Source organism: Bos mutus, chromosome 28, assembly GCF_027580195.1.
Source record: "Bos mutus isolate GX-2022 chromosome 28, NWIPB_WYAK_1.1, whole genome shotgun sequence".
NCBI classification, from domain to species: domain Eukaryota; kingdom Metazoa; phylum Chordata; class Mammalia; order Artiodactyla; family Bovidae; genus Bos; species Bos mutus.
The window spans coordinates 21606580-21625700 of record NC_091644.1 but is presented as its reverse complement, the minus strand read 5'-3'; the positions used below and the strand labels follow the sequence as shown (position 1 = coordinate 21625700).

Sequence of the window (19121 nt, the reverse complement as noted above, 5' to 3'; positions counted from 1 at the left end):
AATAGGTAACATTAAAGGTTCAATATTGGAAATTCTATAATGGCATTTGTTGTTTGAGTAAGTACTCCAGTATTCTGATAGGAAGACTAATTACACTTTCAAGATACCATCTTCCAGAAATAATCATTTCTAGGAGTAATTGTCTTCTCTGACTAATACGGATGATAGTAAGTTTTCATTCCTAATTCCTGCTTGGGGAAAAAAATGTAAACCTAGGGTCTTGCAAATCATAAAAATAAAGAACTATGGAAATGTAGAAAGAGGGAGAATTTTTTAAATACCCTAAATACATATATTATGCACAAGAAGAATGTGTACATTTTACCTGTTTGCTTCTCACTGGAGGGAGATAGTCCTCTAGGTACAAGTCACATCATATATCCTGCTAGAAATACTCATGAGCCAGCAAAGTGGGGCAAGCTGTCAGCTGCTGCTGGCCTAAGCTTTTCAAACATGCCATTTAGTTGGGAGGCTCCTGCATTAGTAGACTAGACAGTGTAGCATTTCTTTTAGTATAAAATACCATAGCCCCATATTTGAGAAGAAATTAATTAGAGGGCCCCTGATGGATTAAAAAGCTCCTCATTTATTGGCTCATGGTGGCCTTGGTGGAGACCCACAATTAAAAATAGATGCGGAAATATTTTAGCAGTGGCAGGATTCCAACATATTTGCAAGTCCTCTCCCATTTGACATATGTGAACATGAAGGCCATAATACATGTTTCCAACTGCTGACTTTGGTAGGCTTAACTGCCAAGACTACTGGTCTTAAACAACACTTTTCAGCTCCAGATAAGTTAAACCAAAGTATATGGGGATTTGATAGGTGTTGTACACCACTTCTGTAGGCACCTTGGTTTGTCTGGAAGTATACAAAAGAGTTAAATCTTAAATTTAACTTAAATTTCTCTGAACACTCTTGAGATCTCAAATTATCCCTTTACACATTAAGGAGGCACCTCTTTTATATCTAAAACTGTGTAATTATTAAGATAAAGCAGTTAATGCTTACATGAGAAAGCTAAATATTATTTTTAAATATTCTAAGGAAAAAGACTCTGATTTGACTGACAGATCTTTAAGACTTTTGCTAAACCCAGATCATTAGTTATTTTTTTTCCAAACAGCACAATTAATATCTTTAGTGTTTATCTCAAAAACTTATTATGATATTTCATGATGTTAACAAAACTTCAAAGTATAATTATCCCAGTCACTACAATAGACCATGTATCACCATACATACCTTTCTACATATGAGAAAAAGTAGCATCTTTAGAATTAGAGATCTGAGAACAGCTTGTGTGCATGCATGCTCAGTCACCAATAATGTCCAACTCTGTGCAACCCTATGGACTGTAGCCCACCAGGCTACTCTGCCCATGGGATTCTCCAGGCAAGTATAGTGGAGTGGGTTGCCATGCTCTCCTCCAGGGGATCTTCCTAACCCAAGGATGGAACCTGCATCTGCCTGTGTCACCTGCATTACAGGTGGACTTTTTACCCACTTAGCTACCAGGGAAGCCCCCTGAGAAGAGGATATTTTCCTAAATGTTTATTAATATAAAGTATGTATTTCTCTATCAAAACAGTCATTTGTTCTTTGCAATTCTATGTATGAATAGCATGCCATATACTGGGTCACTTCTGTAAAATTTGCTTCTAACATAAGCCAAATAAAGTACCATAATCTTACCATCATAAGGATACCAAAGAAACAGACCATATGTGTTTGCATGGCTCAAATGTTTCCCTCTTTTTAAAATTACTATCCAAATATTTCATTTCAAAGGTAATATCTCAAGAAGTACCAATCTTTAAAAGACAACTGCGTTTTTACACACCAACAACATCAGAAATATAATTGAGTCCAGAAACACATGTATATGGAACTTTGGCATTTGACAAAAGTGACGTACCAAAACTGTGTTTTGAAATAGTTGCATCAATTTACATTCCCACAGGCAACATATAAAATCCTATTGCTTCAATGTCTGTCTAACATATTAGATTTTTTAATTTTTACCAATTGAATTGCATAAAATTAAATATTATTTGCATCTCCCTGATAATCAGTGTGGTTGAACATCTCTTTGATTTTTGTTGGTGCTTATTCTTTTGTAAAAATTTTTCATGGTCATTTTTCCTTTGCTTATTGATTTATGCATTCCTTATGTGTTCTTGTAGCTCATTTGGTAAAAAAAAAAATCTGCCTGTATTCAGGAGACCTGGGTTCAATTCCTGGATGGGAAAAATCCCCTGGAGAAGGAAATGGCAACCCACTCCAGTATTCTTGCCTGAAGAATCCCATGGACAGACAAGCCTGGCAGGATACAGTCCATGGGGTCACAAGAGTCGGATGCAACTTAGCAACTAAACCTATAACCTACACCTATGTGTTTTTCTTATAATGCCTAGTGTTTATGCCAATATCTTTCCTAGATTACCTTCTCATTTTCCTTAAAAATTTTATGATGTAAAAAAGTTCTCAGAGACTTCCCTGGTGGTCCAGTGGTTAAGAATTCACCTTCCAATGGATGGGACCTCGGTTTGGTCCCTGATGGGGGAACTACGATTCCCACATTCTTCAGGGCAACTAAGCCCATGCAATGCAAGGAGAAATCCAGCATGCAGCAACTAAGACCCATGTTGTTCAATCACTCAGTTGAGTCCAATTCTTTGCCACCCATGGACTGCAACACACCAGGCTTCCCTGTCCTTCACCATCTCCTGGAGCTTGCTCAAACTCATGTCCATTGAGTCGGTGATGCCATCCAACCATCTCATCCTCTGTCATCCCCATCTCTTCTTGCCTTCAACCTTTCCCAGCATCAGGATCTTTTCCAATCAGTCAGCCCTTCACACCAGGGTCAGCTCTTTGCATCAGGGGCCAAAGTAGTGGAGCTTCAGCTTCAGCATCAGTTCTTCAGTGAATATTCAGGACTGATTTCCTTTAGGATTGACTGGTTTGATCTCCTTGCACTCCAAGGGAGTCAAGAGTCTTCTCCAATATCACAGTTCAGAAGCATCAGTTCTTCAGTGCTCAGCCTTCTTTATGGTCCAACTCTCATATCCATACATGATTTCTGGAAAAACCATAGCTTTGACTAGACGGACTTTGTTGGCAAAGTTATGTCTCTGCTTTTTAATACACTGTCTAGTTTGGTCATAGCTTTTCTTCCAAAGAGCAAGCGTCTTTTAATTTCATGGCTGCAGTCACTGCCCACAGTGATTTTGGAGCCCAAGAAAACAGTTTGTCACTGTTTCCTTTGTTTCCCCACCTATTTGCCATGAAGTGATGGGATCGGATGCCATAATCTTGGTCTTTTTTTAATGTTGAGTTTTAAAGCAGCTTTTTCACTCTCTTCTTTCACCTTCATCAAGAGGTTCTTTAGTTCCTCTTCATTTTCTGCCATAAAGGTGGTATCATCTGTGTATCTGAGATTACTGATATTTCTCCTGCAATCTTGATTCTGGCTTGTGCTTCATCCATCCCAGCATTTCACACGATGTACTCTGAGTATAAGTTAAATAAGCAGGGTAACAATTTGCAGCCTTGACATCCTCCTTTCCCAATTTGGAACCAGTCCATCATTCCATGTGCTGTTCTAACTGTTGCTTCTTGACCTGCATACAGGTTTCTCAGGAGGCAGGTAAGGTGGTCTGGTATTCCTAACTCTTGAAGAATTTTCCAGTTTGTTGTGATCCACACAGTCAAAGGCTTTAGCATAGTCAATGAAGCAGAATTAGATGTTTTTCAGGAATTCTTTTGCTTTTTTTATGATCCAATGGATGTTGGCAATTTGACCTCTGGTTCCTCTACCTTTTCTAAATCCAGCTTGAACATCTGGAAGCTCACGGTTCACATACTGTTGAAGCCTAGCTTGGAGAATTTTGAGCATTACTTTGCTAGCGTGTGAGATGAGTGCAATTGTGCGGTAGTTTGAATATTCTTTGGCTGAGACCCATGCAGATAAATAAATAAATAATTTTTTTTAAATAAAGCTCTTAATTTTGATATAATAAGATGTATCAATCTTTTCTTTAAATTTGTTTCATGATTAATAAATCCTGTTGAACATCCAAAGCCTTACAAATATTCACCTTTAATTTTCACCGAGTTTTTAATTTTTCTCTTAATATTTAGATCCTAAATTCACCTGAAGCTAACTTTTTGTATATGATTATAGGAAACCAAATAGCATAGTGACTGAATAAGAGAGAAGTCCAAAAAAAAAAAAAAAAAAATGCAGCTGAGAGAATGAGATATAAAGCAAACAATTTTGCCCTCCTTGAGGAAATGAAAGTGAAAGGGAAAGTTGCTCAGTCGTGTAGAACTCTTTTCTAACCCATGGACTATACATCCATGGAATTCTCCAAGCCAGAATTCTGGAGTGGGTAGCCTGTTCCTTCTCCAGGGGATCTTCCCAAACCAGGAATCAAACCCAGGTCTCCTACATTTCAGGTGGATTCCTTACCAGCTGAGCCACCAGGGAAGCCCAAAAATAGTGGAGTGGGTAGCCTATACCTTCTCCAGCAGATCTTCCTGGCCAAGAAATCGAATCTGGGTCTCCTGTATTACAGGCAGATTCTTTACCAACTGAGAATTGAGTACGTGAGGGAGAAAAAATTGGAGCTCTGAGACTGCCTAAGATGAAATGTCCTATTAAATATCCTATACTTTCAGTTGAGAACTCTGAGTTGCTACATCCAAGAGTAGCTGTGTGTGCTCAGTCACTCAGTTGTGTCTGACTCTTTGTGTACTGTAGACCACCAGGACCCTTGGACTGTAGACCAGCAGGTTCCTCCATCCATGGAAATTTTCCAGACAAGAATATGGGAGTGGGTTGCCATTTCTTTCTCCAGGGGATCCTCCAAACCCAGGGATCAAACTTACATCTCTTGTGCCTCCTGCATTGGCTGGCAGATTCTTCACCACTAGGCCACCTGGGAAGCCCAAGGGCTAGCTAGAGATAGAATAATCTTTAAAAATTAATTTTTAAATTTTTCATTCATGATGCCAAGCATTTGATCAAAAACTATCCAAGACAGCAGTAGACAAAATCAGTTACTTTAAAAATCAAATGAAAAAAACAGACAATAGAAACAAACCTATAGGAGAACCACATATTGAAAATGTCAGATACAGAAATTAACTTAAAAGGAAACATTCAAGAAAAGTAATGGCAAGACAAAATTTCATCAGGGAACTAGAATTTGGAAAGAAATTAAAGAAAATTGTTTCCATATCTATTTTCACAGAAATAAAAACTATTTTTAAAAAACAAATGAAAATTAAAGAAATTAAAATGTATGATATCTAAAGGAAAAATTCACTGGATGGACTTAAAAATATCCTGAAGATGCCAGGGGGAAAAGTGTGATGAATTTGAAGAAAGATTTAAAATTAAAATGTTTTAAAGTATCATTTAAATATCATTTTGAAAAATGAGTTACATGTTTTGAATCAGAAGACTCATAAATATTGAAATATCAACTCAGCACAAACTGATCGACAGACCCAATTTAATCCCAATCAAAATCTCAGCAGGCTTGTTTTATAAAAATTTCCAAGATTTTTACGGATATGCATGGGACCGAGTATAACCAAATGAAAATAATTTTGATTTCAATACTTACTCTGGTATACAGTAATCAAAACAATGTATTATTGCCATAAGGATTGATATGGAATCAATGGAACAGAAGAGAGTTCCAAAGTAGACTCACACAGAGATGGTTAACTACTTTTCAACAAAGGTGCAAAAATGATTCAGTTGAGAAAGATTAGGATTGTAAGGGGTTTTTTCAACAAATGGTATGGGAACCATTAAACTTCTATATGCATCTATATGATATTGTTTTAATTGTATTCTCATATAAAAAAATGAGTTATTACCTCTAAATCACACCGTTTATAAAATGTATATCCATGTAGATCATACAGGTAAAACAATTAAGCCTGTAGATGACAACACAAGAGGATATCCTCCTGACTTTGTAATAGGCAAATTTTTTAAACATAAAAAAAATCTCTACCCATAAAGGAACAAAATGATTAACCTGAATTTATCAAAACTACTTATAAATAACAAAAATGCTTAAATAAAGGAAGAAGACTTTTTAATATCACAACTAAAATCTCATATCAAGAACAAATTTAAACTACAATGAGTTTTTCAAGGCAATAGAAATAAAAGCAAAAATAAACAAATGGGACATAATCAAACTTATAAGCTTTTTCCCAGCAAAAAAAAATCATCAACAAAAAGAAAAGAGAACCTATAGGATGGGAAAAAATATTTGCAAACAATGCAATCAACAAGGAATTAATTTCCAAATGATACAAACAACTTAGACAACACAATCACAACAACAAAAAAATACCATCCAATCAAAAAATGGCAGAAGACCTAAACAGACATTCTCCAGAGAAGACACACAGCTGGCCAATAAGCACATGAAGACACTCAACATCACTAATTATTAGACAAATGCAAATCAAAACTAGAATAAGTTATCACATCACACAGGTCAGAATGGCCACCATTAGAAAGTCGACAGATGCTGGAAAGAGTGTGGAGAAAAAGGAACCCTCCTATACCGCTGCTGGGGATGTGAATTGATTGTCACTGTGGAAAACAGTATAGAGATTTCTTTAAAAACTAAAAATAGAATTGCATTTGTTGTTGTTGTTGTTGTTATTCAGTCACTAAATCATGTTCCACTCTTTGTGACCCCATGGACTGCAGCACACCAGGCTCCCCTGTCCTTCACTATCTCCCAGAGTTTGCTCAAACTCATGTCCATTGAGTCAGTGATACCATTCAACCATCTCATCCTCTGTCGCCCCCTTCTCCTCCTGCCCTCAATTTTTCCCTGCATCAGGGTCTTTTCCAATGAGTCGGCTCTTCATATCAGGTGGCCAAAGCATTAGAGCTTCAGCTTCCACATCAGGCCTTCCAATGAATATTCAGGGTTGATTTTCTTTAGGATTGACTGGTTTTATCTCCTAGCCATCCAAGGGACTCTCAAGAGTCTTCTCCAGCACGAGAGTTCACAAGCATCAATTCTTCAGTATTCCATCTTCTTTATGGTCCAACTCTCACATTCATACATGACAACTGGAAAAACCATAGATTTGACTATCTAGACCTTTGTTGACAAAGTGATGTCTCTGCTTTTTAATATGCTATCTAGGTTTATCAAAGCTTTCCTTCCAAGGACTGAGCATCTTTTAATTTCATGGCTGCAGTCACCATCCACAGTGATTCCGGACCCCAAGAAAATAAAATCTGTCACTGTTTCCACTTTCTCCCCTTCTATTTGCCATGAAGTGATGGGACTGGAAGCCATGATCTTCGTTTTTTGAATGTTGAGTTTTAAGCCAACTTTTTCACTCTCCTCTTTCACTTTCATCAAGAGGCTTTTTAGTTCCTCTTCACTTTCTGCCATAAGGGTGGTGTCATCTGCATATCTGAGGTTATTGGTATTTCTCCTGGCAATCTTGATTCCAGCTTGTGCTTCTCCAGCCCAACGTTTCTCATGATGTACTCTACATGTAAGTTAAATAAGCAGGGTGACAATAGACAGCCTTGACATACTCCTTTAATGCTCAAAATTCTCCAAGCCAGGCTTCAGCAATACATGAACTGTGAACTTCCAGATGTTCAAGCTGGTTTTAGAAAAGGCAGAGGAACCAGAGATCAAATTGCCAACATCCACTGGATCATCGAAAAAGCAAGAGAGTTCCAGAAAAACATCTATTTCAGCTTTATTGACTATGCCAAAGCCTTTGACTGGTTCCAAATAGGAGTGTTTACCTTATGACCTAGGTATTTCATTCCTAGATATAAACCCAACAGGATGTCTACATTCATGAGCCATAAGTATTGCACAGATACATACATAAGAGGAATGTGCATTAAAGCCAAAAATTGGAAACAACTCAAATATTCATCAACAATAGAGTGGATAAATAATTTTGGCCTATTAAACAATGAAGGGGCTTCCCAGGTGGCACCAGTGGTAAAGAAAGTGCCTGCCAATACAGGAGACACAGGAGACCTGGGTACAATCCCTGGGTCAGGAAGATCCCCCAGAGGAGAGCATGGCAACCCCCTCAAGTATTGACACCTGGAGAATCCCATGAACAGAGGAGCCTGACAGGCTACAGTCCACAGCATCACAAAGAGTTGGACACAACTGAAGTGACTTAGGATGCACATATTCAACAACAAAAACAAATGAACTACTATATGGCAAGGCCTCACAAAGATAACATTGAGCAAAAGGAGCCATACTCAAGAGGTGACATACTGTATGATCCTACTTATACAAAATCAAAATGAGGGGGAAAAAAAAAATTACTCTGTGTAATAAGCAGGATAATGGTAACCTGTGTGGTGAGAGTAGTAACTGACACAGGGTATGCTTCTAGGGTTCTAGTATTGTTCTATTTTTTATTCTATTACTCTATTATTGTTATTCTATATATTCTATTGTTATCTATTTACTTCTATATATTTTGATTATTTATTGTTATTCTACATATTCTATATATTCTATTCTGTAATTCTATATATTCTATTATTGTTCTATTATTGATCTAGGTAGAAGTTACATTCATATATTCACAATGAAAATATATTGAGTTGTTTGACAACGTGTATTTTTTGTATATATGTCATTCTTAATGAACCACTAAAAATCCTTAAAGCAATTGTATGACTTGGAAAAAATGTCTGTTGTAGAAGAGCAAAGGTTACACAAAAGTAGCAAATAGGCTACAGGCAAAAAATGTAATCCAGACATTATAAATAATTCTTAGCTAATTCCTAGGTAACTATTATATGAATATTCTAAAACTATTTAATACCAGATTTAATACTTTACCATTGTAAAAGACTTATTAGGTTATGAGTGACCATATATAATCAATACATGGACCACAGTTTCTGGATCTTGACAGTTTCACCTTTCCTTTCACCATTCTCCCCCAATACTATCCATATACTATCTTCTACAAGCAGCTTCTTTAGGTAACCAAATGCCCATTTTATTTATCACTTCGACTGTCTAGCTAAAGCCACAGAAGGCAGTAAAACAGAATAAAAGAGACTCCTATAATAAGGCTATGTAAATTATACTATGTTTTTATTAGAAAAAAATTCTGAATTAGTGTCAGAATTCTTCTTGAAAATAAGTCAATATATATACAGTATAGATAAAAATATCCTCTACTTGCAGTATTCTTTACTCTTTCAAAAGTATTAAACTTTGCTCTTCAAAACTCCTTCACATTATGACACTAGACAAAGCACACACACACACAAATAAAAAAAGAATGAAAGCACGAAATTTTTAAAATATGTTTCTAGTATTATACAGAGTTACTTGGATCAGAACGCATTCTCCTGATACTTTAACTCCACCACTGAGCTAAAATTCCTTCCAAGTTTTTGAGAACAGTGCTCTCACTATCACTATCTCTGCTATCCACAAGATAAGCATTGGCCATTCCCCAAATTCCAGAACCATTTGCCATTTTACTGCCTTCCTCCTACACACCAGTGGCAGGAATTCAATTTGGCAGTTGGTCAAAAAGATTAGGAGTATAAAGCACTTGGTGATCTTTAACCAAATGTATTTGTTGTGTATATAGCATATGCCATGTATATGTATTTCACACATTATCACAGAACACACTGAGGGATACATTGCATAATTCTAAAATCCAAAGAGACTTCTCTTTGAGAACTTTTCCTTAAAATAAGTTACTTCTGTTGAGCTAAAAGTGTTGATCACTGTTTTTTAAAAAAGCAAATACCATTTCCTGACAATTATTACAATTATTATTCTCTTCTAAGAAAGACCAACATCTTACATATTTACTGCCAGGTGATTTATGGAAACTATGTTGGCAAATAGATCTCATTTTCTGAGAGAAAGAGTACTAAATAGGGTTCATATTCTTTCCAAAGAATTAGCAAAGAAACCATAACTATAAAAGATATTTCTTCATAAAAATAGGCAAAAATAATTATAAATTTTTGTAATATAAAATGATGCTTAGGTTCTTTTTTTATTTAACAAACATTTATTAGGTGTCTGTTATGTATCAAATAAACGTGATGCTTGCCACCTTTAAGAAGTTGTGTCTAGAGACTTCTCTGGTGGTCCAGGGGTTAAAATTCTGTGCTTCCACTGCAGGGGGCATGGGTTCAATCCCTAACCAAGGAACTAAGATCCCACATGCCATGCTACTGTACAGCCAAAAAATAAAAAGAGAAAGGAGAGAATGGTAAAAGTCAAACATGGAACGTTGTGGGAGCTGAGTTTAAAAGTTTGAACTTTATCCAGAAAGATAATCCCTAATCCTTCCAAAGTTACTAAAAGGATTTTAAGCAGGGAAGTAAAATAAGTATATTTTCATTTTTTAATTTATTATTTTTAATTGAGGCTTCCCTGGTGGCTCAGACGGTAAAGCATCTGCCTGCAATGCGGGAGATTCAGGTTCGATTCCTGGGTTGGGAAGACCCCCTGGAGAAGGAAATGGCAATCCACTCCAGTACTCTTGCCTGGAAAATCCCATGGACAGAGAAGTCTGATAGGCTACAGTCCATGGGGTCGCAAAGAGTCGGACACGACTGAGCGACTTCACTCACTCATTTTTAATTGAAGGATAATTGCTTTACCTTATTGTGTTGGTTTCTGCCATACATCAACATGAATCAGCTATAGGCATACATATGTCCTCTCCCTCTTGAACCGCCCTACCTCCTCCCATACCATCCCACCACCATTCTAGGTAGTCACAAAGCACCAGATTTGAGCACATGAAAAGAAGCTCAACATCACTCATTATTAGAGAAATGCAAAACAAATCTACAATGAAGTACATTTTACTTTTTAAAAAACACATTTGGCTTTGGTATTGGGCAAGGCTAAGGCAGTAATCCAAAATTCAGAAGGCAGCATTAACAATGGAGAAGAGAGAACAGATCTGAGAAACAAAAGGAAAATTTGTTAAACTTGGAGACTAATTGGAAGAGAGGGGTGGAATAAAAACAAAAAGTCTAACTGATTTGGTAACTAAGTGGATGACAATACCATGGCAGATAAGACAGGAGGAAAAATCGGTCTGAGGTGGTAGGGAGCAAGGAGGAATGATGAATTTATTTCAAATTATCTTAGACATTATGTTTTTTATATATTTTCCGAAGAATCTCTTTAATATATAAATCATACATAATATATATGGGCTTCCCAGGTGGCAATAGAGGTAAAAAAAAAAAAGAAAACCTGCCTGCCAATGCAGGAGATACAGGAGATGCAGGTTAGATCCCAGGGTAGGGAAGATCTCCTGGAGGAGAGCATGGCAACCCACTCCACTATTCCTGCCTGGAGAAACCCATGGACAGAGGAGCCTGGCAGGCTATGGTCCATAAAGCTGTAAAGAGTTGAATACAATTGAAGCAACAGCATGCACACATATAGCATATATAACCAAAAAAATTGTATTTGACCTAAAGTTTATTGTGATTAATTATTCATTTTAATTATTTAATTAGTAAAAATTCCCTGATCTTCTTAAAATTATGTTTGGGATGGGGATTTTTGCTTCTTTATGCTCTCAAAATAGCTCCTAACACATTCTGATATATAAAATCAATCCACTAACTAAAAGAGTATTGCTCAGTTCTTTATAAAATAGCCTGCTAATGATATATTCATTATAAGACTATTCAAGTAAATTTATACACTACCATATGTAAAATCGATAGCCAGTGAGAATTTTGCTGTATGACTCAGGGAGCTCAAATCAGTGCTCTGTGACAACCTAGGGGGCATGGGATGGGGTGGGAGGTGGGAGGGAGTTCCAAGAGGGAGCTGTATGTATACCTTTGGCTGATTCGTGTTGATGTATGGCAGAAACTAACAATATTGTAAAGCAATTATCCTTCAATTAAAAATACATAAAAATGTTTAAAAAAAACTATTCAAAATATCAAAAGGTGAAATACATGCTTTTAGTATGTAATTTTGTGTGTGTGGTTTTTTAACTGGAGGATATTTGATTTACAATGTTGTGTTTATTTCAGTTGTACAGCAAAGTGATTTGGTTATACATATACATATATTCCTTCTTTTCTAGATTCTTTCCTCATATAGGTTATCATAGAATATTGAGTAGAGTTCCCTGTGCTATACAGTAGGTCCTTGTTGGTTATCTGTCATATATATAGTAGTATGCCTATGTTCATATCAAGCTCCTGATTTATCACTCCCATTACATTTCCCCTTATCATGTACTAGTAACACAGCAGCAACGTGAGTTATACATAGTTTATGCAAAACAATTTTTTATGTTTAGGAAATATAAACCTCCAGAAAAATGAAAAATGTACCTCTAAGATGGCCAGGTCTGAAACTTCCATCTCCAATTGTTTACAAGGAAACTGACAATTTTTTTATGTATGGGAAAAGACATCTTCAGCTTCATTAGTCGTTTCTGATTTCATGACAAAAAGTGTACATTTCTCTGTTTATTATGGCTAAACTATGGTGTGAGGAGAACAAATGAAGGAAGAATCAGGAGTGGGGCTCTGAGCCTTGGAGCTGCCTAATGAGCCACTCTGTCGCCCACAGTTAGCTCCTCAGAGCTCAACAAAAGACTAATTAAACTCAAATCAACTAAAACACAACACTCAAATCTAATCCCATAAGGATATGCAATTGCTTCCAACCAGGACTAGAATACTCACTTTCTTTGCGAACTTCCTCAAGTGCCCCAGTAAGTTCTTCCTTTAAAACTGTGGCTTCCTGAGCAATCTTCTCTCCCTTGTCTAATAAATTCCAAGTTGCTTCCTCCACAGAAGCTAGAAGGACTCTGGCTCTTTTTGAACGTCCTTTTTTCCTGTTGGAAGGATTCTGGGGACAATTTACAAGTGTAGTAACCTAAAATTGGAAAAACACAAGTCACTCATCAGACAAATTGCAAGAGGAACAGTCTTGGGATATCATAGACCAGAACAAAAAGAAGTATTTCGTAATAATATGATTCATTCTCAATACTACAAGTACATTCTCAAAAGTCAAGTCAAGTCACCAATAGCAATATTATCAGCTACCACAGACTTCCCAACTAAAGATAGGAAGAAAGGAAGGAAGGAAGGAGGGAATCTCATCAAGTTTTACTATTGGAACAATGCAAAACATAGTATATATAATATCCACATATATATTATTTGATATATATATATATCTCTCTCAAATGATTATTTATATCACTTTGTAACCAGCAATCTACATTAAGAGGGAGGCAAAAATAATTACAGTTAAGTCAGTAGGTAGTAATCTATTTAGATTAAGAAAAGAGATTACTAATGTGTGTCGGGTGTGGTGCAGAATCACTCTGAAATATGTAAAACAGTGGCTATCTAAGGAGGGCAAAACCCAAGTTCTCACTATGACCTACATTCTGGCCCTTTGTAAACTCTTACCTCTCTCCTACACTATCCCCTAACTCAGTTGGCCTCCCCAACACTCAGATCCCCCTCAACGTGTCCTATCAAGAAGCCTTTTCTGACCACCCCAGTCCTCATCCTCTTCCACTCTGTTCCCTCACTACCCTTTATGCTTCTTCAGGACATTTCAGAGCCTGATATTTTTTGTTCATATATGTTTATTGCACCCTTCCAACACAAAATGTAAACTCCATGAAAACAGGAAATGTGGTTTCTTTCTCCTGCACTCAGAACAATGCATGGAAGTTGGGGTGGTGGTGGTTGTTGTTCAGTCACTAAGTCATGTCAGACTCTGTGACCCCATGGACTGCAGCACACCAGGCTTCCCTGTCTTTCACTATCTCCCAGAGTTTGCTCAAACTCACATCCATTGAGTCAGTGACGTCATCCAACCATCTCAACTTCTGTCATTCCCTTCTTCTCTTGCCTTCAGTCTTTCCCAGCATCAAGGTCTTTTCCAGTGAATCGGCTCTTCGCATCGGGTGGCCAAAGTATTGAAGCTTCAGTTTCAGCATCAGTCTTTCCAATGAATATTCAGGGTTTATTTCCTTTAGGAATGACTGGTTTGATCTCCTAGATGTCCAAAAGACTCTCAACAGTCTTCCCCAGAACCACAATTTGAAAGCACCAATTCTTTAGTGCTCAGCCTTCTTTATGGTCCAACTCTCACACCCGTACATGACTACTGGAAAAACCAAAGCTTTGACTACATGGACCTTTGTCAGCAAAGTGATGTCTCTGCTTTGTAATACACTCTCTGGGTTTGTCATAGCCTTTCTTCCAAGGAGCAAACATCAATTTCAACATAAAGTAGTTAAATAAGTGTTTCTTATATAAATGGCTTAATGAATGGAGTAATTAAACCAATGAACTTTTTTGTTAATTAATTTTTTAATTGAAGGATAATTGCTTTACAGAATTTTGTTGTTTTCTGTCAAATATCAACATGAATCAGCCACAGGTATACATATGTCCCCTCCCTCTTGAACCTCCTACTCATCTCCCTCCCCACCCCACCCCTCTAGATTGATACAGAGTCCCTGTTTGAGTTCCCAGTCATACAGCAAATTCCCATTGGCGATCTATTTTACACATGGTAATTTAAGTTTCTATGTTACTCTCTCTATACATTTCATCCTCTCCTCCCCTCTCCCTGATATCCATAAGTCTGTTCTCTATGTCTGTTTTCCCATTGCTGCCCTGCAAATAAATTCATCAGTACCATCTTTCTATATTCCCTATATATGCATTAGTATATGATATTTATCTTTCTCTTTCAAACAGAGAAACTTTTTAATATCTATATTTTAAATTGCCTGAATATGTTAATAATGAGCATGTATTACTTTTGTAGATTTGCTAAAATAAAAATAAATTCAAACTTCCCTAGTGATACAGTGGATAGAAATCTGCCTGCCAATGCAGGGGACATAGGTTCGACCCCTGGTCCAGGAAGATTCTACATGCTGCAGGGCACCTGAGCCCATACACCACTACTGAGCCTACTTGGCACAACTACCAAAGCCTGCACATTCTAGGGCCCCGTGAGCCACAACTACTGAGCCCAAGTGCTACAACTACTGAAGCCCATGTGCCTAGAGCCCATGTTCCACAAGAAAGCCACTGAAACGAGAAGCCTGCACACCACAACTAGAGACTAGCCCCTGCTCTTTGCAACCAGCAAAAGCCCACATGTAGCAACAAAGACCCAGTAGAACCAAAATAAAAATAAGCAAATAATTTAAAAAAAAAGAATAAACTCATGATAAGAGCATTGTTTAGAAACAGAAATTAAGTATCTGTATTTGGAAATAAAACCTTATACAAAATTACTGTAAATATATCCATTTAATTTAATACTGTGAAAAATATCCATTTAATTAAACCTTGAATCCCAATAACTAAATATGGTTAACATTTTCATAAGCAAACTTGAAGATCCCCATTGTAGAGAAGAAAAAGACACTTGTATCCACTATTTTAAAAAGGCCTGAAACTCTTGTTGAAAGCTAGGCTCTTGTATGTCATCAAAGAGCCAAGCCTTTTAACAATCATGTGCCACACTTTGACAACAGACTATACATAATCTTTCCTGTTCTGCAGCCCCTGGAGACTTTGCTTGTTTATTATTAATGGAGCATTAAATATTTGTTTATTTGACTAACTGGATCCAGTTCTTAGCCAAGAACTGAGAAGGGAGTTGGTGATGGACAGGGAAGCTGGGTGTGCTACAGTCAGTCCTGCTGCTAAGTCGCTTCAGTCGTGTCCGACTCTGTGAGACCCTAGAGATGACAGCCCACCAAGCTCCCCCGTCCTTGGGATTCTCCAGGCAAGAACACTGGAGTGGGTTACCATTTCCTTCTCCAATGCATGAAAGTGAAAAGTGAAAGTGAAGTCGCTCAGTCGTGTCCGACTCCTAGCGACCCCATGGACTGCAGCCCACCAGGCTCCTCTGTCCATGGGATTTTCCAGGCAAGAGTACTGGAGTGGGGTGCCATTGCCTTCTCCAACAGTCAGTCCATGGGGTGGCAAAGAGCTGGACATGACTGAGTGACTGAATTGAACTGAACTGAGAAAGAACTCACAAGCTACAGGGGAAATATATGGATGAAAATAATTTTCATCTGCCCTTTTATTCCCCTCCTCTGTCCAACAAACCTTCCTCTTTATCCTAGTTTGCTGTATTCCCATATTCACAACCCAGAGTGGATTTCCTTATAGCAAGCATTTATTTCCTTTCTTGGAAAATCATAATAATCATATTATCCTTTAAGATTATATTAAGTTTAAATAATATAAAGTGTTTTTTAAGACACAAAATATGGCACAAGTGTTGGATGGTATTTAACGTGTGTTTTCTAGTCCATCCCCATGAGATCCTTGTCAAAGATGTTCTCTCTGGGCCTATCTATATCTTGCTCATAGGGTCCTCCAAGCTAAATGTGAAGGAATCAATTAACAAAGCACATTCTGTGTGCTCTACAAGCAGTCAAATAGGGCCACATGTCTTTATCGTGCATTATGTAAAGATGATAATAAGTCTGGTTTATTACATGGGTTTTCACATATTCCAAAAGACAAGTATCTTGTTATTATCAGTGTAATTTATATATCAAGAGTTAAAAGATACTTGTCCAGATTAAGACAAATTACAGCACCTTGCTTAAAACTTTTGTTTTAAATGAACAATAAGTATCATTGTCTAAAATGTTCCTTCAGAATTTATTTTAAGTGCCACAGTTCATGACGCTTCCCACTGAACATTCCTCTATTATTGTTCAGATCCACCAAGCGCCAAATGTTTTCCATAGAATAGCCTGAGCTTTCAAATTAAAATGAGCATTCCAGAAATGCTTTGTTCCTTATAATAAATGCCAGAGAAGTAGGAAATGTGAAAAGAACATTGTGCTTCCATCAAAAAAAAAAAAAAAAATTGCACCTTGCAAGTTGTTCAAGTTTAACCTAAATCTTCTTTTTAAATACCTCAATATAGTTATTTAATACTGACTAAACTAAAGTCATGATGCTTTCAATGATTCATTTTATCTCAAAAAGTACATATGATGTAGTAGGCCTTGGAATATAAAAATATAGAAAGCTAATTTTTTTTTATCCCAAATCACCTATGGGGATCTAACCAACTATCATAAGTGACCCGGGGGGCTTCCCTTGTGGCTCAGCTGGTAAACAATTCACCTGCAATGCAGGAGACCTGGGTTCAATCCCTGGGTTGCGAAGATCCCTGGAGAAGGGAAAGGTTACCCACTCCAGTATTCTGGCCTGGAGAATTCCATGGACTGTATAATCCATGGGGTCGCAAAAGTTGGACACGACTGAGCAACTTTCACTTTCACATAGATGACCATGACCCCTGAAAGTAGATGATTCTCACCAAGGGCTGGAGGGTGCATATGTTTTCTGAAACCATCTCCCATCTCCTACCAGCAAACAGTAAAAATTAGCCTGAAGCTATTTTGTAAAATAATTCTTGTTTCTTTTCCAGCACAAAATCAGTTATATACCAGGAACACAAAAACTTTATTGGAATTTATAGCAAAGATTATTCTAATGTAAGACCCAAGTTCAGATCTTGCTAATCTTTCTTTTTACCACTGTGCAGAACTGACCCCTTTCCTTCTTTATCAGACTTACAGAGTCCTTCTCAAATGGAAAGTCTTTGACCTCAAGTGTACAGCTCTTAAAGAACTTGGGTTTTGTTCACTTTTCTTCAGTCTATAAATCTCTTCTAGGCTACAGACACACCTTCATCATAGATACAGAATCAGCTCCCCACTGATGTGGTCCTAAATTAGAGATAAGAGTCAAACACGACTGAGCATCTTCTCTTTCACTTTTCACTTTCATGCACTGGAGAAGGAAATGGCAGCCCACTCCAGTGTTCTTGCTTGGAGAATCCCAGGGATGGGGGAGCCTGGTGGACTGCCGTCTATGGGGTCGCACAGACTCGGACACAACTGAAGCGACTTAGGAGCAGCAGCAGCAGCAGTAATATAAAAAGAAGAAATTTCTTACTTTATGCATTCTTCTCATGCATAATTCCATAATACCAAGTGTATTTTAATGGTGTGTAACACTTATACATTAAAATTTAGAGTACAAAAAAAATAAAAGGGTTTTCTAATCTTTCCTAATTCATGTATGCTTTTTAGGTACCCCGAAGATACTGAAATTGATATGCTAGGAAACTACCCTTTCGTGGAACACAGCCTTGTGAAGGGGCTTGCATAACTCAGTGAAGCTATTAGCCATGTTTGCAGGGCTACCCAAGATGCACAGGTCATAATGAAGAGTTCTGACAAAATGTGGTCAACTGCAGAGGGAAATGGCAAACCAGCCCAGTTACTCTTGCCACAGAACCCCATTAACACTATCAAAAGGTAAAAAATATATGACATTAGGAGATGAACCCCCCTCCCAGATGGGAAGGTGTCCAATATGCTACAGGGAAAGAGCAGAGGATAATTACTAATAGCTCCAGAAAGAATGGAGCTGCTGGGACAAAGCAGAAACAACACTCAGTTGTGGATATGTCTGATGGTGAAAATAAAGTCCAGAGCTGCAAAAAAAAAAACCAATATTGTATAGGAATCTGGAATGTTAGGTCCATAAATCAAGGTATATTAGATGTAGTCAAGTAGGCGATGGCAAGAGTGAACATCAACATCTTAGGAATCAGGACAGGAATGGGTGAATTTAATTCAGATAACCATTATATCTACTACTGTGGGCAAGAATCCCTCAGAAGAAATGGAGTAGTCCTCATAGTTTACAAAAGAGTATGAAATGTAGTGCTTGAGCACAATCTCAAAAATGACAGATGATCTCTGTTCATTTCCAAGGCAAACCATTCAATATCACAGTAATCCAAGTCTATGCCCCAGCCACTGATCCCAAAGAATTTAACCAGTTCTATAAAGACCTACAAGAACTAATACCAAAAAGGATGTCCTTTTCACCATAGGGGATTGGAATGCAAAAGGAAGTCAAGAGATGCCTGGAGTAATAGGCAAGTTTGGCCTTGGCATACAGAATGAAGCAGGGTAAAGTCTACCAGAGTTTTGTAAAGAGA

At 37.4% G+C, this 19121-nt stretch overlaps 1 protein-coding gene across 4 annotated transcripts in view; it reads right to left on the bottom strand.

The window, feature by feature from the left end:
• The window catches only part of CTNNA3 (catenin alpha 3), a 1958943-nt gene that overhangs the window by 1824567 nt on the left and 115255 nt on the right, over positions 1-19121 (bottom strand). For all 4 annotated transcript variants that reach the window (XM_070364862.1, XM_070364864.1, XM_070364866.1 and 1 more), the window contains exon 3: positions 12770-12962. In XM_070364862.1, coding sequence (XP_070220963.1) covers positions 12770-12962 — 193 coding nt within the window. The remainder of the gene's footprint in view (positions 1-12769; positions 12963-19121) is intronic.